Consider the following 23213-nt stretch of genomic DNA (forward strand, 5'->3'; position numbering starts at 1 on the left):
AAAGGTCTAGGTTTTGATTGGGGCTTCAACACTTATTAATAGTGAGATTTTCAACAAGTTGCTTATCTGAGTTGCTGTGAAGAGTAAATGACTTTACATATGTAAATTTTAAAAACATAAGATGATGCTCCTGTGAATTCATGTCAGGACTTTGCCAACGTTGTGAGAACTAGGTTCGGGGGAAAGAGCAGAGGCTTTGGTAACAGCAGCTCTCACTGAGCATTTGCTATGAACCAAATACTGTACTAAGGGCTTTTCTTCTCTCATTAATTCCTCACACCTACCCAATGTAGTACATACTGTATTAGGTGGAACCATGGGAACAAGCCATTTCTGTAGATCAAAAATGGTCAATTATCAGCAATTTCATATGGTTTACACCATCATCTGCCCAGATTGGAGAAAGTGAAACACAGAGAGACTAAGTGACCTAAGTTTGAAAAGCCAGTACCTGGTAAGGTCAGGTTTACAAGCCATGTAGGTTTATGTCAGTGACCAGTAGGTCTAATAGTTTAGGAGATGTAACCTCTAAGCTTTAATCAAGTATTATATGCATGGCATTCGAGAATATACAAGAAGCCAAGAAATGATGCCACGGGAAATTCAGCATAAGAATCAAATGTTTACATCAATTAAAATAGCCCTTCAATGAATTGTTCCTCACCTTCATTTAGCCAATAAATATTTACTCAAGATCAGGCTCAATTTCTAACTTCCTGCTAGAAGGAGCTTCTTTTCCATCCCTCCTCTAACTCTTACCAACTAGAATTCATCTCTTTTTTCAGTAGCATTTTGCCTTTTAATATATCTGATTACTTTCAACGAAAGTAAAGGTTTCTTGAGGAAGGCTCAATAAATATCCAACTTGAGGTTGATATCAAGTCTGCCATATATGCAATTTCTTAGGAGTAAAGAATCACAACACCTCTATGGGAATGGGTGATAAGTCTTTCCTGATCTCCCGGGTTTAAGGGGTCCTTTCATCTGAACTCATCTGGAAACTGCTCTATGAAGGTCTCATGTTATCACTTACTGTTTCATATGCTTAGACTTTGTCTCTGGAAGTAGAGTTTAAGTTTCTCAAGGGCAAAGATTAAGCCTTATTCTTTGACTTCACACACTGCCGCACAAATAGCGTAAAGCAATAGACCTTAATCAATGGACATGTACAAAAATGAACAGCTCCGGGGAAAGTCCTTGAGAAAGGAAATGAACTAAGAGAGTAGCAAAGCAAAGGAGAAGAAGGGGCACTTGTGCATTAACACCTGCTCCTCAGAACTAAAGCCAACGAGTACTTCAAAGCCTGGGTAGATATCTCGGCTGTCTTTTTAAAGAGGTGTGTAAGGAAATCACCAGCGTGACCGCCCATTGGCCAGGAGGCGATGCCGCGAACGCCGCGGGCCGCACTAGGTGGAGGGGGCGCGGGCCGGCGAGCCGCCCTCTGGCCGGCAGGGGGCGCCCTGCAGAGGGCCGGGCCCCGCGCTGCCCCGCCCCGCGCGCCCCGAGCCCTCCCGCCGCCCGGCGCCACGCCCGCCGCAGGCCGAGGGCCAGTCCCCCGCGCCCGGCCTCCGGCAGCCAGCTCGCCGTCCCGCCCCACCCCGCCCCGCCGCGGGACGGGTAACGGTTACGAAGCACTTTCTCCGCCGCGATTTCTGCTTAGTCATTGTCTTCCAGGAAACAGCTCCATCAGTTGGAAGTCAGCCCTCCCGCGGCGGCAGCAGTCTCGGGAGCCGCAGCCACCAGCGCGTCCTTCCCGGGCCGCCGCCGCGCCGCCCCCGGCCTCCCTCGGGCCCGAGCGCAGGCCGAGCTCCCGCCGCGCGGGGCGGGCAGCCTCGCGCTCGGCTTTCCGGCCTCGGGCCCCGCGTCCTGCCGGGCGGCCTCCTTCCCCGCCGGGCCCGCTCCGTCGGCCGCTGCCATGGGCACCGACAGCCGCGCGGCCGGGGCGCTCCTGGCGCGGGCCCGCACCCTGCACCTGCAGACCGGGAACCTGCTGAACTGGGGCCGCCTGCGGAAGAAGTGCCCGTCCACGCACAGCGAGGAGGTGAGGCGGTCGAGTGCGGCCCGCGGCGACTCGGGCTCCCGGGCGGACCGGGCGGGCGCGGGGAGAGGCTCGGGCGGCGGGAGGAGGCTGCGGCCGCGGTCGGCGCGACCTCGCAGCCACACCTGCTGCTCGGCGCCAGGCGTCTTGGAAAGCTTGGCAGGTGCAGCTGACCCCGAGGGCCGCCTCCATCAGTGCTCGGGGCCGACAGCCGCTCTCAGACCTGTTAGATGCCTCTCCCGGGCCGGGGGTCGGAGAAGGCCAGCTCCCCGCCCGGCCCCTCTCCCCACCTCGCTCCCTTCCCCCCACGGGGTCCAGGGACAGAAGTAGTTTAGAGATGATCTTTTCGAGGGTTGAAATGAAGTAGTAATAATAATCCACTTAGCTTTTAGGATGTTGACCATAGTGTCTCTGTTGCCGTGAGGCAAATGACTGAAAGCTCAAATTCAGCTTTGCAATAAGGTATATATTTTTCTTGCCGAAAATTAAATCTGCCTCAGTTTATTGGCCTAAAGACTACTCACTAGTTTGAAGCGGCAGAGATCAATCTCGAATTATACACTTGTTACATATTTGTTACATGGCTGGTCATTCCTGAGCGGAGAGTCAATCATTGACTGCACTATTAATTGCTGAGGCATCTTGGTTGTATGGGACGATTTTAGTGTTAAGAAATAATAAATAAACCTTTAATCTAGGAGCTCCGTGACTTTGGGAAAGTTACTTTGGGAAGTCTATTCACATAAATTTGAAGTTAGATGATAATGTCTGCATCAGGTCGTTGTGAGGATTAAAAGCCTCACATATATGAAAACACCATAGAGGAGTTTTCTCCTTTATCATGTCATTCAGTCGGAAAGATAAAACAAATGTGGATTAAAAGGAAAAAACTTCCTAAACTCTGTCACATTATGATGTTCTCAGCTCTATATTCCTGCGCAGCTTCTGCCCTTTTCTGTAAGGCGTTGGTAAAGTGCTGTGTAGCAGCACCTGGCATCCCTCTGCGTGTGCACTCGACCTGTACCCTGGCCTGGGGTTGGGAGAGAGCACCCATCAGGAGATGAGGACTCTTGGGTGTAACTTTAATGGAATCAGAATTCGTACCGTATTCTGTGTCCAGGTTCCAACTGGTTTGTGTGTCTTGTCCTGTTTAAACCACCCCCACTTGAATTGTTTCTCCCAAAGATAAGTATTTCTGTGTTTAGTCCTAGACCTTTACTTTCCTCCAGGGCTGATGGTTCAACAGAGCAGTTTGCATGTATATTGATGATATGGGGTGAAATTTTGTCTCTCATCTCACTACAACACAGTCTAAAGTAGTGGTTTTCAAAGTTTTTTGACAGCACACCCAGTAAGAAATGCATTTTACCTTGCAGTCCTTGCAATCCAAAGTTCATAGTTTATACACACACCCACACACACAGGTCCCATGAAAAGATATTAACCTTTACTGCGTATTCTGGTTTTTTTTCTATTCTAATTATTAAAAATTTGATTTCCTAATGCAGTGAGTCACACCCCACAATTTGAAAAACATTATTCAAAGGATTAATTCTAGTTTGTATGTTTTATTTTGGGTGCTGCATACAAGAGACAAAACTAAAGAAACTAGAAAACATTTCAGGAGAACTTGAAGGTATGGCAGCATATTGTAGAGTAAATGTGACAACTTAGGTAGAATGGGCGATGAGTGTTTTGTTTCTTTGTAAAGAAGGACTTTGTAACAACCAGAGCTCCAAATTAGAATATGTTACTTGAAACAGTTTAACCTCATTGAATAAAGAAACTGAATAAATTACTCATTTTTGAGAAAATTTACACATTGAGTAGAGTTCAACTAAATTTCCTAAAAGACCTCTTGTAGGTGTAGTGTTTCTTTTTCCCTAACTCAGTGATCTCTGCCCAGATTTTTTGTTTCACTAGAATTTTATGAAATCTTGTTTTTTAAAGATTTAATTTTTCCTTTTTCCTCCCCAGTCCCCTGGTACATAGTTGTGTATTTTCAGTTGTGGGTCCTTCTAGTTGTGCTCTGTGGGACGCTGCATCAGCATGGCCTGATGAGCGGTGCCATGTCTGCACCCAGGATCCGAACTGGCGACACCCTGGGCCACGGAAGCGGAACGTGCGAACTTAACCAGTCCGCCGCGGGGCTGGCCCCCAAATCTTGTTTTTTAAATGGGCCATTGTAGGACTGCTTTGCCCAATTCTTTGTTCTATGGATATTTGACCAATTGAATCATGTGGTATTTTTAAAACTCTTATACAACTGCAGATCTAATGATATACTAAATGATAATGATACTTACCTTGGGTGATAAAGTGTATATGTGATAAGATTGATGAGAACAGAGAACAAAAAAGTACAAGGTTAATGTTCAGTCAGTATAGGTAACATATAAAAGATTAAAAATCACTAGGCTTGTGATATAGTCAATGAATTTCTCATATTATTGTGGCATTGGACTGTTCTGATTTGTCCTGACATTTTGCAGCATCCAAGGTTAATTAGAGAAATGGTTTCTCAAGAAGGGGGTGAATACTCTGAAGACATACTTCCTGAATTAAGGAATTCATCAGGAAAGCCTTAAGTATGCAAATGAGCCATCCTTCCAGAGGAAATTTTCTAAAAATTCTCCCATGATTTGAGCCAAAGCACTCCTGATGGAATTGTTAACTTCTAGTTGGTCCTGCTGCCTCAACTTTTACTAATTTTTAAAAGAATTTTGTAGGAGCCAGACTGGTGCACAGCAGTTAAGTTCATGCGCTCAGCTTTGGTGGCCCGGGATTTGCAGGTTCAGATCCCGGGTGTGGACCTAGCACCACTCATCAAGCCATGTTGTGGCAGCATCCCATGTACAAAATGGAAGATGGGCACCAATGTTGGCTCAGGGCTAATCTTCCTCAGCAAAAAGAGGAAGATTGGCAAGGGATGTTAACTCAGGGACAATCTGCCTCACCAAAAAAAAAGAATATTGCCTTGTAATTCTGTCTGGAATGATTATCAACTAATTTTTATCTACTGACTTAAATTTGATTATAAATATACCTTCCATAAAGACTTAGACTTTGTAAATTGAATTCATTTGGGTTATTGTGGATAGCACATAAATCGTTGTGGATTGTAAATCTTAACATAGGTGACTCTGAGCTCTTGAATTGATAAACCAGTTGTCCCTTGTAATTATCTGTAGTAAGATAGAAGCAGTAAAGTGCTTTTATCAGTTTTTGTCGTAAGCAGTCATAGATCAGATAGTTCAGAAGTGTAGTCTCTGTTGTTGCTATTAGGAAAGTGCTTTTGCAATTCAGGGACTTGCTTCTAGTTACACATTTATTTTTTCTTTGATTGCCCACAATGCAAAGCACTGTACCCTTGGATATTTATAAGGCATTGATTTCAGACTGCTAGTGTTGGCCCATTAGTGGTCATAAATCAGTTTAGTAAGTCATGGAGCAGCTTATTTTTTTCTGCTTAACAGAATAGAAGCCATCAGAGTGCCTGGCATATAGTGAATTGTCGATTTTTGTTCTATGTATGGAGGTCCTCACTCACTATGTATGTCTTACTTTGGACCCTTATCAAATAAGTTTGAAAGACACTGATATAAGAGATAAAATATGAGTAAACACTTTAATGAATTTGCAACATACTATAATGTCAGTGTAAAACATTTTTTTGTTTGTTTATGTAAGAAAACATTAAAGACAGGTTGGAAGTGGACCCGAGTGTTAGGAAATGACTTAGGGACTGACGTCATGCAAGTTGACTTCTGCAAGATATGACTGAGGTGGTTCTTAGACTTTAGAGTATATATCGATTACTTGGCATGCTTGTTAAAATGCAAGTTCTGCTGCCCTTAGAGAGTGATTCAGCAGGTCTAGGATGAGGCTCAGGAATTTGAATTTTTAATAAACACCACAGGTGAATCTGATGTAGGAGGTGCTCTGGCCACACATAGACAATCATCTGTTTGTCTTTGAGAGATATAGCATAATGGTTAGTGTTAATTCTAGCCTGGCTGGCTGGGCTTGGATCCAAGTTTATGAATCTTATTTTTTTTTCCTGCTTTATCTCCCCAAACACCCCCCACCCCCACCCCGTACACAGTTGTATATCTTAGTTGCAGGTCCTTCTAGTTGTGGGATGTGGGACGCCGCCTCAACGTGGCCTGACGAGCGGCGCCATGTCTGCGCCCAGGATCCGAACCCTGGGCCGCCACAGCGGAGCGCGCGAACTTAACCACTCGGCCACGGATATGAATCTTGAGATTTTTTTTTGTTTCTTTATGAATGCTTTTATGTCTCAAAAGTTTACTTAAAGTTTCATTGGTACAAAAACACTTAAAATAATTAGATATTGCTGTCAAGAACACGTGAGAATTAAGAGGATAAAAACAGGTCTAAATTTATCTTTGTTGAAGGAGACAAAAGCCTTGTAGAATTAAAATTTTGGTTTGTATGGCATTATTTCCTATTGATATCTTCTTTTTCCTACTTATCAAACTAACACATTCTTGTTGTAGAAGTACTACAGAAGAGTGTATAGAATTTGATTAACAGCTTCAAAATGCCTTCCTTTTGCAGCTTCGAGATTGTATCCAAAAGACCTTGAATGAGTGGAGTTCCCAGATCAGCCCGGATTTGGTCAGGGTGAGTGAAATGTGAATGAAGAAATCATGTAGTTCAAAAGGGAAGTGAAGTAAGCAGGAAATAAATGTCCTCAGTTCTGATAGGGAAGTCAGAGAGGCAGGTCACGACTCCCTGGGGCTGATCTGCTGAGATGGCAGTCTGACTCAGGAGGCTTAAGCAAAAAACAGAAAATCTCACTCTGTGGCCAACCCTTCTACTAGACGAGATGTTTGAATTCTCTGTGCTCAGTTCCTACGATAGTTTCCTCACCGTGTGTTCTGTTGCAGTTTATATTTGGCCTAGTAGAGGAATGACTGTCAAACAGTTTTGGTTGGTAGATTGCTTTGGTAGACTATCACTCCAATAATACCATCACTAGAAATAATTCTTTATCAGTTTCTGATGAAACAGTAAGGAACTGTGTTTCATTAAATGTCAGTCAGTATATGGCTATTATCATAAATGTTAATATACAAAACACCTGTCTGTAAACCACTCTTTGGAATCCAACTCAGCCAAAGGCTCATGACAAATTACACATACTTTGAAAGTATAGCAGAGGACGTGTGCTAGAAATACTTGTTTCCCTGAGCATACTGCAAGTTTATAACTATAGCTGCTAGGCAGGCATTGATTAATATCTTTGATCAGTCTGTCTCTCTGAAATGACCGTTCACTCTATGCATGACTTGTAAACACTTACTGAGCCCTGATATGTGCCGGGCATTTTAATGTGCTCAAGAATCAGGGGAAAGCCCTCACTGTTTACTTTGTTTTAATCTTATAAATGTGAGTTAATATGTTTCTGATTTATGTGTCCTAACATTTTATTCATAAATTTTTCATTATAATGAATTGGAACGGCCTTTAGCTTTTCTATTGTACTCAGAAAAAAAATGTTTGTGATTGATGTGGAGAGTTTTTAACACGTCATTATCCAGGATGGATAATATTTCTTGTTTTTCATTGGTTTCTTTTCTAAGTAAAATTATTTACTGCGCCAGTGGTTCTAACTCTTCACATACCCTCCCCCCATTTGTTTGTTTTTGATCATGCATTTCTGTGAGTATCTGATCAAAACGAGACACTTTTTCTGAAAATGTGCACACACACACAGCATTTTCCCTTTATTTCAGGACTTTTCAAACCTTATGAAGCCCATCCAGGCCTCAGGTTAAAAACACTGTTGTCTTATGGGTTCTCTACTTATACAGGGCATTATGGACAAGAGAAAATATATAGCTAATCAGAAACATTAATTTTATATTTATTTATTGTAAATATCATTTGTTTATTATAGGAATTTCCAGACGTCTTGGAATGTACTGTGTCTCACGCAGTAGAAAAGATAAATCCTGATGAAAGAGAAGAAATGAAAGTTTCTGGTAAAGTCCAGCCTTTACACTTTATTTTGTTATACAGAGCAAGTGATAGTGAGGTGTTGTCAGGCATGGGAATAAGCCTTTCTTTGCTTCTGGTCTGAGCGACTCAGTCGTTAAGTATGGGAAATATAAAGATTCTTTTTTTTAACATAATTTTAATATCAGCTCTAAGAGGGAGTTATAGGAGGTCAGTGTTGGCTACTTCAGTGGAGTCAGAATAGAACTTTGCCCTGCTGTTCTTCGTGATGTTCTCGTTGATTTATGTCTTGGACTTCAGAGCAGTAAAGATCAAGGTGAAGGAAATGGAAGAAATAAAAGGCTTAAGAGCAGTGTCTGCCCAAAGCAAGCATACCCCTCCCTTCCTGGTGTGACAGTGCTAAGCAATGGCTAAGGTCACCTGGGAGTGTAGAAAGAAGTCTGGGCAACAAGATTTATGAACAGAAATAAAATACATGTTATACCCATTCAACAAATGTATTGAGTGGCTACTACTTTCCAGAGACTCTGCAAAGCTTAAGGAATGAAAAAGTGCACTGTTGCCCTCATCTGATAGTCAGCACAGCATAGCCATCAAAAGCTTGAGGTTAACTAGATTGAAATTCCCAGGTGTGCAGATTACTGACTGGTATAATCTTGGGCTAACACACTATTTAACTGCTCTGAGCCTTGGTTTCCTCATCTATAAAATGGGGTGCATCTGTTTCACAGGCTTCTTTTGTAAGTTAGATGAAATAAAAGAAGCATTTAGCACATTGCTTGGCACAAAGTGCGTGCTAGGTAGCTATTTATTACCATCTGTGGTTGTGTTGTGGTTGTTATTTTATTACTATTGGGGTGGACATATAACATGAGATAGGGCACTGTCTTTTGACTCTAATAATAATAACTACCATTTGTTGAGTCTTGCTTTGTCTGGACAGTGTACTTGGTACTTTTTGGTTATATTTCTTCATGTAATTCTCAAAACAGTTCTGCAAGGTTTCTTATTCCCATTGCACAAGTAACATTAAATAACTTGAACGTTGTCATACAGCCAGTGAGTGGTTGAAGCAGGAATCCATCCAGGTGTACCTGACTCCAAAACCCATTTCTTTCTGTTAATTTCTCGTGCTATTTGTGTTGGAAAGGAAGTAACAGCAACACTTCCTCAGTGGTTGATTTTAGTTCCTCATGATGTAGATCCATATTGGAGCTCTTACAAGTTGTCCTCAGTTCCTGGAGGGCTAGAGATTTTGATAAGCATCAAAATTCTCCCCATATGAAGAGCTTTCCTCTCTCGACTTACCGAAAAATGCCTCATCTTTCAGAGAGGAGAGCATTTCACATGGCGTGAATTCTGGCCAGAGGGAGAGTGGTGGGGAGAGTTTTCATGGAGTACAATTCTGGGAGCTGAGGTTGGACTGCGTGGGGAAGATTGGCTCTCACCCACTAGCGGAGCTGTGATGGCTTTTAGAGATGTAACATGAGGAAAGCAGTGTTTTAGGAAGATTACCTAGCAGTAGAAAGGAAAGGACACATGTAAGAAAGGTTGTATGAGGAAAAATTGTATATGTTGAACACCAGGCACTTTATATACGGGTATTTCATTAGCCCTGTTTCTCTCCATTCCCCTTTCTGATTTTCTCTCTTCTCGCTCTCCTACTACTTCACCTATTTGTCTATTGAGTAAATTTAGATTTTTGAGTAATGAGTTTACATAAAGTAAATACGTATGTATAAAGTTGAGTTGAAATCAAGCCAAAGCCTCAATTTCATAAATATAGAAAACTACTCAGCTTTCCTGGTAATCAAAGAAATGCCAATCAACGTGGTCCTGGGCAGGTATATATTGTACCTACTAAATCAACAAAAATATATATATATTTTTTTTAATAGCATCCTATATTGTTAGGAGAGCAACTCCTAACTTTTAGTGTTCTGGTGAACTGGTACAAATCTTTTATAAAGTCAGAGGTAAATAAAATAGAACAAGTCTCACAAAAAAAGATATGTCCTTTGACTCATACTCACATTTCTGACAATTTGTCCTTGGGAAATGCTTCAGCATAAAGTTGAACAAAAGTTACCAAGATGTTTATCTCAGCATTATATGTGATAACAAAAAACTGGAACTAACCTAAATGTTCAAAAAGCAGGAACTCATTTAATAAATTATACCCTATTAAAATGGCAAAACAGGGGCCAGCCCAGTGGTGCAGTGGTTAAGTCTACACGTTCTGCTCCAGTGGCCTGGGGTTCGCCGGTTGGGATCCCAGGTGCGGACCTACACACTGCTTATCAAGCCATGCTGTGGCAGGCGTCCCACATATAAAGTAGAGGAAGATGGGTGCAGATGTTAGGTCAGAGCCAGTCTTCTCAGCAAAAAAGAGGAGGATTGGTGGCAGATGTTAGCTCAGGGCTAATCTTCCTCAAAAAAGAAAAAATTACAGAACAGTGTTCAACTGTTAAAAATGAGTACATAAAATTATTCATTAAAAATACAGAGTATAGGGGCCAGCCCAGTGGCATAGTGGTTAAGTTAGTGCACTCTGCTTAGGCAGCCCGTGGTTCACCAGTTTGGATCCCAGGCTGAGACCTACACATGGCTTATCAAGCCATGCTGTTGTTGTAGGTGTCCCACATATAAAGCAGAGGCAGATGGGCACGGATGTAGCTCAGGGCCAGTCTTCCTCAGCAAAAAGAGGAGGATTGGTGGCAGATGTTACCTCAGGACTGATCTTCCTCAAAAAAATAAAAATTAAAAAAAATACAGAGTATAAAAAATCTAAACAGTAATTGCTTTCAGTAATGTCTATTGGCAAGTTTTTTGGTCTTTCTACGCTTAAAGGTTTTCCTCATTTCTAGAGTGAGTACATTACTATTATGATAAAAAGGTTTTTAAGATAACTAAATACTGCATAGAGGTGTAAAAAATATATATTTATTACTTAAAGGTAAACCAAATAGAAGTGAAAAAATGTTATACCCTCCTTCATATGATCAAGAACTAGAAGGTAATGTCTAAAAATGAAATGATTATATTAGGAAGGTGGGATTGTTGGGGTTTTTTCCAATTTTCTCCTCATTACAAGTAATTTTAATTTAGTGTTTATATAGATTTTAGTTTATTGGAGAAAGTATACAATGTGCTCCATTAATGTTTAACTCATAAAAATATATGTATTGAGTAATTGTTTCTATATTTTATCTGATCTACCTTCTAATAAATGGGAAATTAATATTTGCTTTTTTGTGTTGACAAACAGATATTTGTTGGCAACTAGCATATAATTTAAAAATTACAGGGGCTGGCCTGGTGGTGCAGTGGTTCAGTTCACACACTTTGCTTTGGCACCCTGGGGTTTGCCGGTTCGGGTCCCAGGTGCAGACCTAGCACTGCTTGTCAAGCCATGCTGTGGTAGGCGTCCCATGTATAAAGTAGAGGAAGATGGGCACAGATGTTAGGTCAGGGCCAGTCTTCCTTAGCAAAAAAGAGGAGGATTGGAAGTGGATGTTGGCTCAAGACTAATCTTCCTCAAAAAAAAAAAAATTACAATGGGAATATACTTTAATGTCTTAAAATGAAAACTATAAAATAATGTTACTAGGAAAGAAAAATAACTCATTCAGGATTATCTGTCATCTTAGTATTGTTAGCAGTGTTAATACTATGTAGTAGAGTGTTACCCAAATGTGGTAATCACTTTTGTTTTCTTTGTTACTCAGCAAAACTGTTCATTGTAGGATCCAACTCTTCATCATCAACTAGAAATGCAGTTGACATGGGTAAGCAAAACTGTAACTTTTATCTTCATAGTGGACTTTAACTTAGTGTGGGTATATTAGTTATATCTTGTGTTCAGGTCCAGGTAGAAAAGAAAATAAGCTCATTCCAATTTTACCTTTTAAAGTTCTAGCCTAATTTCTTAAGACTTCCACAGAAGCATACTGACTTACATGGGGTCATATTTTGATATATAAGAGGAGTGCAAAAGATGTAACATAATCAAATGTTAACTATATGTTTGGAGATAGAAATTCTTCTTAATCATATCCTTAACCCTTGTAGTACTATAGATGAAGTACGAAAACAACAACAAAAAACCAGCATGTTTATCTGTTTCAGCACTTGGTTAGGTTATTGTGATATTACAGTTATTCAGTATTTTTTCTTTTAAAATATTCTTCCGGTATTTATATATGTTGAACACTTAAATAATTAGCTCCTTAATATGACTGTAGAGTGAACAATAATCATTAAAAATAAACTCTTAAATTATTTTTATGGAAATTAAGAAATTATCTACCTCTATAAATACCGATTAAGACCATAAATTCAGTTTTTCAGAGTCTCAAGCTTTATTCAGTGCTGTGACTACCAATTACAGAGTATTAAGTCAGAATTCTTGTGATCATCCATATGTGATACTAGCAGAACTGAAGAAGAAAGTTTTATGCAGATAAGGAAGCTACAAAAAATCCTGGGGCTTAGGAAACAAGGAGGAGGCCTGTTCCCCAAAAGGAAGAGCATGTAGTAGCTGTGAGTCCCCAGGAAGGAGGCAGGTCAAAGAAACCCATTTGTCTGCCACACAGCAAGTACATGAATGGGTACTTAGATTTTTTTAAAAGATGGAAATGTTCTAAATGACAGGTAAATTATGAAACTGAAGGAAATCTGTTATACAGAAAACTTGTGAAGGGTATGGACAGAATTCAATGGGAGGCTTGAAGGACATTAGAAATACTTGCTTTTATATGTAACAAACGTTTATCCTCTTTGTGTTTTCCTGCACATCAGCCTGTTCAGTCCTTGGAGTTGCGCAGCTGGATTCTGTGATCATTGCTTCACCTCCTATTGAAGACGGAGTTAATCTTTCTTTGGAGCATTTGCAGCCTTACTGGGAAGAATTAGAAAACTTAGTTCAGAGCAAAAAGATTGTTGCCATAGGTACCTCTGATCTAGACAAAACACAGTTGGAACAGCTGTATCAGTGGGCACAGGTAAAGGATGGCTAGATCACGATGCCTCTGGGAGGAAGTTGTCTCTTAGTCCTTGCTGCATACCATTGAGCATCATGCACACAGTGGACACTCACTGTGGGTCACTGTTCCAAATGTGGGAGTTTTGAGGCAGGCTTTATCTAAAGCATTCGATTTTTCCCCCCTCAAATACATGTCTAATTGAACTTAATCTCATTTAAAATGAGTGGTAAAAACACTAGAAAATGTGTATTGAAGCATTCATAGCCAAATGAATTAAGGCTGTTTCCTTCAGTTTTACTTATGTGATAAAAACATTAATTTTTCTTTAGGTATTATTAGGCCATGGTTCTAATTTCCTAAGTAAAGGAATATCATATATAACAAATATTTTGATGAAAGTTATTTAAAGATCTATAAGACAGTTCACACAACTAAATGTGGAATAGGTGTCATAAATGAGTCACCCTCCACTCTCTGGCCTAATAACCTACAAAATTATTAGAGAAGTTGCTTACTAGTATTTTACCTTTACTCTCAGTATTTTTCTTTATTCCTTGTACTTCATCCTCAGCCTTCTCCTTTTCAGAGCTTTCAGGGGTTTTTTTGTTTTTTTTTCCTTTTTCTCCCCAAAGCCCCCAGGTACATAGTTGTATATTCTTCGTTGTGGGTCCTTCTAGTTGTGGCATGTGGGATGCTGCCTCAGCATGGTTTGATGATCAGTGCCATGTCCGCGCCCAGGATTCGAACCAACGAAACACTGGGCCGCCTGCAGCAGAGCTCGCGAACTTAACCACTCGGCCACAGGGCCAGCCCCCAGAGCTTTCAGTTTTTAATGGACAGGAAGACCCTAGACAAGTCCCTTCTCCCTTTGACTTGGTGATAGCCAGAATGTGGCTAAGATCCTGCTGGAAAGACTTGGGTGGTCTGGAATGTACTTATGAATTAACCAGGGCAGCTATTAGAAATTACTAATTCTTTTTCAAAATGTCTCTGATTAACAGCCATATTTTATACTTTAACATTAAATATACTTATCATTTCTATTTGCTTCTCTACCTTTAAGACACATTCCATCCGTGGCTAGAACCATCACGCTTAGAATCATGTTTGTTTCCGAGGCAGATGTGTTAGATTGCAGGTTCCAGCAGGAGACTTTTCAGTAGTGCAGTACTAGATTGGCTTTCCCCCCTCCTACAGCAGTTTTCCTTTCCTTGTTACCACTAACATGTTAGAAAAGCATACATTAATAAATATATTCATATAAAACTATTTTATAAACTTTAAGCACTGTAGAATGATATTTCCCATGTTCTAAAATTGAGTCCTTTTATTGCTTTCTACTTTTTGTATTACTTAATTTAGTGGAGATGCCATGATTTTATTTTCATTTCTAGGTAAAACCAAATAGTAACCAGGTTAATCTTGCCTCCTGCTGTGTGATGCCACCTGATTTGACTGCATTTGCTAAACAATTTGACATACAGCTGTTGACTCATAATGATCCAAAAGGTAAGACTGATGTTTTCACTTACAGAGATTGAGCATGAGCTTTTATCTTACAAGAAGCTACCTGTTAAAATGTAGTTTTTAATTGTGTACAGTAATAAATGTACAATGCTATTACCTAGAACTATTCTTAATGGTTAGTTCAAAACATATATGCCTTTAGTTTAATTTCCGGGAGCTTTAGTTTTGCCTTCTTGCCAATGGGAAAAAAGGTGAAGAGTCATTTCCTGAATATCCAGTCTGTTGAGGTTTATAAATGTTAAGCTATACAGAAAAGATCTTTTAAGATACTCTAAATAGGATTTCATATAATCTTGGCTAGTACAGCAAAGATTGCACCAAAGAGCCACTTAATTAAAGAGGGTAAATATTTGGAAAAAAGAGGCAGATAAAATTTAATATGAGGGCCTGACCCAGTGGTGTAGTTGTTAAGTTTGCACACTCTGCTTCGGTGGCCTGGGGTTCACAGGTTCAGATCCCAGGTGTGGACCTACACACAACTCACCAAGCCGTGCTGTGGCAGTGTCCCACTTATAAAATAGAGGAAGGTTGGCATAGATGTTAGCTCAGCAACAATCTTCCTCAAGCAAAAAGAGGAAGATTTGCAACAGATTTTAGCTCAGGACCAAACTTCCTCACACACACACAAATTTAATTTAAAACTTAAAAGCATCTTAGGATAAGTAATTGATTAGGATTTTATTAATTATTACTATCAAGATATATATGTTTGGCATTAATCAGAAAAATTTGATTAATGAGAATGGCCTGTCCTTCTATAGAATAATTTTTTATCAACATTTTACAAGATAGCTAGGAAAGCTAGGAAGAGAATGTTTAGCACTTTATACTGTTTATTAGCTGTCTGCTCCATTCCCATTTTTTCAGTGTTGCAAAGGGAGCAGAGGAGGAATTTTACTTACTAAATGTATAGGCTCTCTGAAACAGTATTTTTGGTATAGTCATAAGTGAGAAATGTCCTGTGAAAGTTTTAAATCTCCATTACATTTTATAGAGATTCTAGTTTAATAACTATTGGAGGAAATTATATTTTATAGGTGATTCCTGAAGGAAAAGCATTCAGCTTTTACTTCCATGTCTGAAAAGATGGCATGATATTGGTGGTTTGATTCACCTTGTTTATTTTTAGGATGCTTAATGGATAACCTCCTAAGTCTTTAGACTGTTTATTAGCAATCTGCCTCATTCTCATTTTCTCACTGTTTTGTAGGAAGAGGAGGAGGAGTTTTAATAATTATTGTTCCTCAATGCCAGGCATCATGCTAGATGCCTCAGATTATCTGTAATCCTCCAACGGCTGAAACCAGGCGTTATATTGCTGAGGAAGTAGAGCCTCAGAGTTTAGCAAACTAGCCAAGCTCACTCACCTGGCATGGGGCAAAGTTTGAACTTGGACCTAGGTCCTGCTAAACTTGGAACCTTTTCTCACTCTACTGTACTATCTCTCTGATTGAAAATGTGTTAGAGTATTTCAGCCTGAAAACCATACTTTCTTATCAGTTTCCATTTAAATGATACCAGAACAGGAGACAATGACTTTTGCCTCCTCCTTCAGTAGAGCTTTCACAAGTAAGTAATTAGATTCATTTAAAAAAAGTCATTTTAGTGAAAATCTAATAAAGAAATGCTATGCTGATTTATTCTGAAATATAAACTATTTAAATTTTAATTTTCCATGTGTTGGCAGATGTATCATTTATCTGTTTACTTTGCAGGGGCTCTTCCAACAGCGTTTGTTACCAACAGCTGATGGATGAGCCTGTACCCAGTTCTCACTCCACTTGAAAAAGACTCTATCCTTTTTCCAGTAGGAAAGGAAATAGGAAAAGACTAAGATGTCTAGTATTTTATTACCATGTTATCTAAATGTTGGCATGTGGTTCATGTGCTAATATGTGATTGTTATGACAAAATATACTGTATATTTTTATAAGATAAGAGAATTAATCCTTTTTTTATGTTTTTGTATTACTGATATAATTTGACACTTGGTTGTCTTTCAATTTTAATTCTAAATCCTTTGATTAGAATTTATAGGCTGATCCTACATACACCATTAATGAATCTTCAGACACTTTGATCCATAATGAAGAAATTCTCTTAAAAGACGTGTCGAGTTTACGGATTCTAAAGAGTTAATGTAGTTGAATTAAAAGTATGTAGTTAAGCTAATGAGTAGCAGAGTTCTTTGATGTGTCATATTTTTTATTTTTTAAGCAATCAAGTTGTAAAACATTTAACTCTGCTTGTTATCTAAAATAGAATTTTGTTTATACGTCCCCTAAAGGCCTTCTTCTGTTTTAAAATTACCCTTATTCGTCAGAAAGGGTTTATTTTCCATTACTCTTTGTCCTAGAAGTTGTGGTAACAGTTTAACGACAGTCAGGGTAAAATTGTGAAGTAAGTGATCCTGACTTTAGAACTTTCCCCTTTTTATTTACTTTACCCCTCCCCCCTACTCCCATTAAATCTAATCTGTATTATGCCTCTGTTCCTTAGGGTCCTCTTCTCTGTTAGACAATCTGATAAACAAATCTGTATTAACGTTGCGTTTCCAAAGAGGCATTTGTGTTCTGTTTATGAAAACTACCATTTACTAGCTGTTTGACCCTGGGCAAGTGTTCTCACCTCTCTGCCTCAATTTCCGCGTGTAAAGGGGGAAAATAATATCTATCTCATAGGGTTAACTGGTGGATTAAGTGAGTTAATACAAGTAAAGTACTCAGAAAAGTGCCTAGCACATGATAATAGCTAACGTTTGCTAAGAGTTTACTGTTGATGCTGTGCAAATAGCACAGCAGTTCATTTGGAGCAGACAGGTCCTTTAGTGCTCCCAAATCACACCGTATAGATATTTAATCCCTATCTGTATGGTTGGTTCGGACCCCAGTGGAATCTTTCCATATTGATTGATTCAACAGACATTTGAGTACCTACTATGTGACAGGCATTGTTCTAAGTACTGGAGATAAAGGACTAAGTCAGACAAATCCCAGGTCTCATGGAATATATATTCTAATGGAGGAGATGGACAATAAGACACACGTTAAATGTGATAAGTGGTGGTATATGCTATGGAGAAAAGTTGGCTGAGGAAGAAGAGTGCCCAGGTTAGGGGTTGTTATTTTATACAGGGTAGTCAGGGAGGCCTCTCCGCTAAGTTGACATAAATCAGAGACATTAATCATTAATCAGAAAAGCAAGAAGGGAGACAGCTGTGTGAGTATCTGGAAGAAGAGTGTTCAGGAAAGAGCGAGCAGCTGATTCAGAGGCCCCGAGGTGTGAAAGTGCTTGTGGATTTCAGGATACAACTAGGAGACCAGTGTGGCTGGAGAAGAGGAAGTGAGGAAGGGAGTGGGACATCAGAGCAGTAGTAGAGGGCTTGGACATAAACGTGAAATTAGAAAATAATGATTTCATCAGAGAAATGCACATCAAAAGATAACCATTGGCAAAGATTTTTTAACTGATGGCTGGTGAGGATGTGGCAAGATTAGCACTCTAACATTATCATCTGCTGGTGGAAGTGTGAAGTACAGCCTTTCTGGAAAGTAGTTGGCAATATACTATGTATCAAGCCTTAAAAATGTAGTATTTGTGCTTTGACCCTGTCATTCCATAGCCAACGTGCATTTTAAGAATGTTCAGCATAGCATTATGTTTATCAGCAAAGTATTAGGAAAAACCTACATTTTTGGCCAACATTAAATGTATAAATTACAATGTCTGTATAATGTAGTATTGGGAGAATTATTAAAAATGACACTTTCACAGAATATTTAATTACATGGAAGAATATTCATAATATATGTGGAAAAAATAAGTAAATTAGTCTGTAGCTACAGTGTGATTTCTAGTTTTGTAAGATATGGAGAGAGAGAAGATAGAGAAAAAATGTTGAAATACATGGCAATGGAAAGGGTCTGTCTCCAATTGATAGGATTATGGGTGGACTTTTTTTTTCCTTCTTTGTACTTTCCTATATTTTCCGTGGCTTTACATTAGAATTACCTGGAGATCTTTTAAAAAATGCAGATCTCCAGGCTCCACTCACCAGAAGTTATGAATTAAATGGGTGGGGGGACAGGAATAGATACTTTGAAAAGAACTGCCTGGGTCTTTCTAATATTCTGGTTCAGATTCATAGCGCAGATTAAGGATAAGCATATTTTATATTCAGTTCTGAGGTATTTCTTTTGTTGTATAGAAATGCTTACCCACATAGTAAAGTGCTTTTATTTTCTAATTTAACACGTTGGGTTTTTATTTGTTATTGTTGTTGTCATTTTTAAGAACTGCTTTCTGAAGCGAGTTTCCAAGAAGCTCTGCAGGAAAGCATCCCTGGCATTCAGGCACACGAGTGGGTGCCCCTATGGCTGCTGCGGTACTCGGTCATCGTGAAAAGCAGAGGAATCATCAAATCAAAAGGCTACATCTTACAAGCTAAAAGAAGGGGCTCGTAGCTACGACTTAGGATCATAACCTACTGACTTGTATTTTCCTTTAATATCAGATAAAATTGAGATGTGTAAAAGTTTAATTACTGCCTGAAGGGGTGTCACTGGGGCAGGTCGTCTTTAATTACATTTGACAATATGTTGTCTGTCAAGTTTTAATACTTCTCTTGCCTCCATGTCAGTTCACTTAGATGAACCACTGTATTGTTTTCATTAAACTATTGTTTTCTAATTGAAATTGTCTATAAAGAAAATACTTGCAATATATTTTTCCTTTATTTTTATGAATAATAGAAATCAAGAAAATTTGTTGTTAAATATATTTTGGCCTAGGCATCAGGGTAATATATATATACATATTTTTGATTTCCAAAAAAATTCATTAATTGCTTCTGATTCTATAGTATAATAAAGCAACTTAGTTAGAATTGTTCAAACTGAAATACTGCAAGGTATTTTTCCTGTCATTGATAAGATGACTATATCTCGGAGTAACTGGAGTAGCTGGGATCTACTAATAGTGTTAATAAAATTCATTTCTTCAATACATGAATGGAAACTTAAATTTTTTTACGTGTCCTTGCTTGTAGTTTACCTGTAATGATTGAACCTGGTATTCTTGTGCCATATTTTCTCTTGCTGTTATTTATAAAGACAAACCAAAGTAAATCTGAAAAGGAGACTAGAAGCTTTGAAATTATTGTTTGGGGGTTTTTATAAAAGTAACTTTTACCACCTCCAGATGCTTTTTAATTCTTCATCCATCCTTAATATTTTGCTATTCATTGAAGAATATTCAATAAGTATTGAGCACTTACTATGTGCTGCGCACTGTGGGCTCTGGAGAGAGGACAGGGCACAGGGATTAAAAATCAGTTGAGTAAAACATGGGGTATTTGTTCCCCACTAATAACTGACTATGAGGGTCTAAAAGCCAGAAAAGGGGTGAAAAAAATCTTTAATTCAGGGCCATTGTTGTCTGTTTAGGTAATTTCATTTGAGATACAGTCTTAACTATTTAAAAGCAAAACAGTATAATCTAAACTTTAGAGCTAGAAGTGACTATAGATCATTTAGTATAATTCCTCTTTAGTTTAAGAACCAGAAAATAGCAAATAAATAAGCTGTGACCTTTAATATATACTATAGGTCTCCTTAATTCTATAAATTTGTATCTGTAACCCAAATAGTTTGAAAAATTCTTTAAAAAATCACTTGCATCTCAATCAATACTTTGAAATCATGTATCTTAATACATGGTTTATAAAACTAAACTAATTTTATATACATAAATTAATATATAAAACTAAGTTTGCTCGATTTTTTTCAACTTAGGGAAAAGAACTGTGGTTCCATATCCAAAATAAATACACTAGGCTCTTTTCCTATCCTAAGTAAGGTTTTGTGATTTACTGCTTGCATAATTTGATCATTAGAATTATAATTTGAAATCAGCTGATTTGCCTGTTAAAACTTGTTTAGACTTTGAGCTTCCTAAAGCCTGATAGAGCCTTTATATTAATTGTATGTAATGTTATTAAATGTATATAGTTAACTTTTTTATTTGGAAATGTACAACATTTTTCATATAACATAAGTCTTTAAACAAATGCTCATTTTAATTTAAGCCTCTACAGGAATTAGTCAAGATATTTTAAGAGGAAACTTTAATATCACATTTATTGTTTTTTAAAACACTAGACTTAGAAAAATAGATTGAAGGTTTATTTTGAAAATGGAAAAAAAGCTTATGTTGCTAATGTATCCAAACTTCAGCAAGAGCTTTACTGTGTGCTTTTTCCCCCGCTCTTGACAAAGACGCCAGATTATAGATTCGTTTTGTGAAGGGGATCATGTATGGAATTTTTAGATGAGTGTTTTGTTTTTTTCACTTCTGTACCTTTAATTTCTGTTACTGAATAACCTTTTTTGAAAAATTGATTTTTTTCTAAGACTGTAATTTTCCAAGCTGATGTTCACATCTTTTTTTTCCATGACCTATCAGAATATAGTGAATACTTTTCAGATATTGAAGGACTTAATGTTTAAAAAGCCATAAAATAAAGAGCGGTAATACTACCAAATAATTGCTTAAAGAATTGCTTAAAGTTGAAAGCTTAGTTATCAATAGTGTATATAACATATGTTTTCTAAGCAGATGTGTATCCAGTGACCCAAGGTAGAAAGAATTTATATAATTGTTTTTTTCCAGTAAACATGAAAAGAAGCTGCAACTTGTTATTACATTTCCAAAATACACTGGAGCCTTACTTTAACACAACGTACTGTAACTTGGAATTCCCATCCAGGAAACTGTAGTCACCAGAAGAACCAAGGTGTCTTATAAAATATGTTCATGTGGTGTAAATTCCAAAGACCACATCGTGCCGGTGTACTAATCGAGTACCCGTGCCAAGATGGCCGGCGCTAGAACTCGGATCACAAATAATAGCTAAGAATTTTTCTTTTTCTTTTCTCAAAAAAGACTATTTAGACGGCTGTGTGTGAAATGGGAAATAAAGTTATTCTGTTTTGAATGAATGGTTTAGACTTTTCCCTACCAGAGCCAAGTAGTAACTGAAATAGGATCTTGATTTTCAGTGACAAAAGGTTTAAGGCTCAATTATGTCTCTTTTGTACAACAGATTTTCTTTCTAATTTTCCACCTAGCATTTTTAATATTTGGGAATGTAAGCAATTGATATATTTATTGTATATTGGCCAACAGTTCATCTTTCTGCCAAATGTATATTTAGAGAAATTTGAAGTTCTTTTAATGAGAATTTAAACCATTTGTGTTTTCATGCTCAAATATACCAACATATGATTCTAAGTCTATTTTTTTTAGAGTTCCTAATGTACCAGAACTTGTACATGTCATTTTCCCATAAAGTTGGTGATAGATGTCAGTTTTATTTTTGAAAAATATGTAACATAACTTGCATTAATATTTTTTATGGTTTTCAGAATTAGAAATACACTTAGAAGGGGAAATGTTTTAATTAGATAACTCTACTTTTATGTGTATGTAGTAGTATAGTATAAAATAAAGGCAAAATATAAAACATTAAATATTTATAATAGTTTTTTAATTTTATCTCTATTATGAATTTAATTAAAATAAAGTGTGAGTTGTATATTTCTTCATTGAGTTGTTTCAATAGTTGCAAGCATCCTGGAACATTATATTGATTTTGAACTATTTGAACTCAAACTGAATAGGATTTGAAAATAAATTGTGAATAATTTTTAAATATCCAAGCCATAAAGCTATTCATGCATTCATTTAACAAAGATTTATTGGATGCCTATTATGTGCCAGGCACTGGCAAGGTGTTGGCAGATAGACACAGATGAAAAACCACCGTATCTTCAAGGAGCACATAGTATATTGTGGGGAGAGAGATCTGCACGTGGACAAGAGCAACGAAAGGCTGCATCTCTTCATGACAGAAGTGGTGAAAAGCAATTAGGGACACGTGGAAAGAAGTGGGGCTGGGGAGCAGGGTAAGGACAAGAAAGGGTCCCCAGAAGAAATTAGCCTTGGAGTCAGATCAGAGGACGAGGTGTGGGTGGGCATTCTGGGCAGAGGCCCTTGTTCGACTTGTTTGTAAATATGCTTTTGTTGAATGATGATCAGTTTATATGTAAACTTTATTTTTTTTAATGTTTTTACTGTTTTTGGTGAGGAAGATTGTCCCTGAGCTAACATCTGTCCCAATCTTCCTCTATTTTTTGTATGTGGGATGCCATCATAGCATGGTTTGATGAGCAGTGTGTGGGTCCACACCTGGGATCCAAACCCACAAACCCTGGGCTGCCAAAGCAGAGCACGCAAACAGCCTCTAGGCCACTGGGCCAGCCCCCTATATGTAGACTTTAGAAATTCAGTGAAAATTTCTTCAAGAGCTTGTTCGTATATTGAATGGCTTCTGTTGAGACAGGAGTAGGTAAGGCTGGAAAAGTCAACGTTTTATGAAAGAGACTAAAACTTGCCCAAATCCCCTAAATATATCAGGATATGGCTGTATGTAGTTTCACTACCAGAGAAGTCAAACAAAACTGTAGTATGTATCCCTCAGAGATGAATAAATGTATAAAATGTAATACAAGGTTTTAGTGTCTGTTGGTGCATCATTTTAAGAAGGTTCATGTTTTATAGTAAGCATTACTTATTTTGACACAGCTCTGTTTTCCCTGTTTCTTTGCTCACTGTTGATT

General features: G+C 38.3%; 1 protein-coding gene across 2 annotated transcripts; it reads left to right on the forward strand.

Moving 5' to 3' along the window:
• The first annotated feature begins 1489 nt into the window (after nucleotides 1–1489).
• GCLM (glutamate-cysteine ligase modifier subunit) lies at nucleotides 1490–23104 on the forward strand. Of its 2 annotated transcripts, none has more exons than XM_023641603.2 (7): nucleotides 1490–2041; nucleotides 6620–6685; nucleotides 7965–8049; nucleotides 11752–11811; nucleotides 12824–13026; nucleotides 14403–14517; nucleotides 18829–23104. In XM_023641603.2, exons 1-7 carry the CDS (start codon nucleotides 1916–1918, stop codon nucleotides 18996–18998), a joined length of 825 nt encoding a protein of 274 aa, XP_023497371.1. In that variant the 5' UTR covers nucleotides 1490–1915; the 3' UTR covers nucleotides 18999–23104. The 2 variants fall into 2 exon arrangements, with proteins under 2 accessions (XP_023497371.1, XP_023497372.1); XM_023641604.2 differs by having other exon boundaries at nucleotides 1538–2041; nucleotides 16251–22139.
• The last annotated feature ends 109 nt before the right edge of the window (nucleotides 23105–23213 follow it).

This window comes from Equus caballus, chromosome 5 (assembly GCF_041296265.1).
Source record: "Equus caballus isolate H_3958 breed thoroughbred chromosome 5, TB-T2T, whole genome shotgun sequence".
NCBI lineage: Eukaryota > Metazoa > Chordata > Mammalia > Perissodactyla > Equidae > Equus > Equus caballus.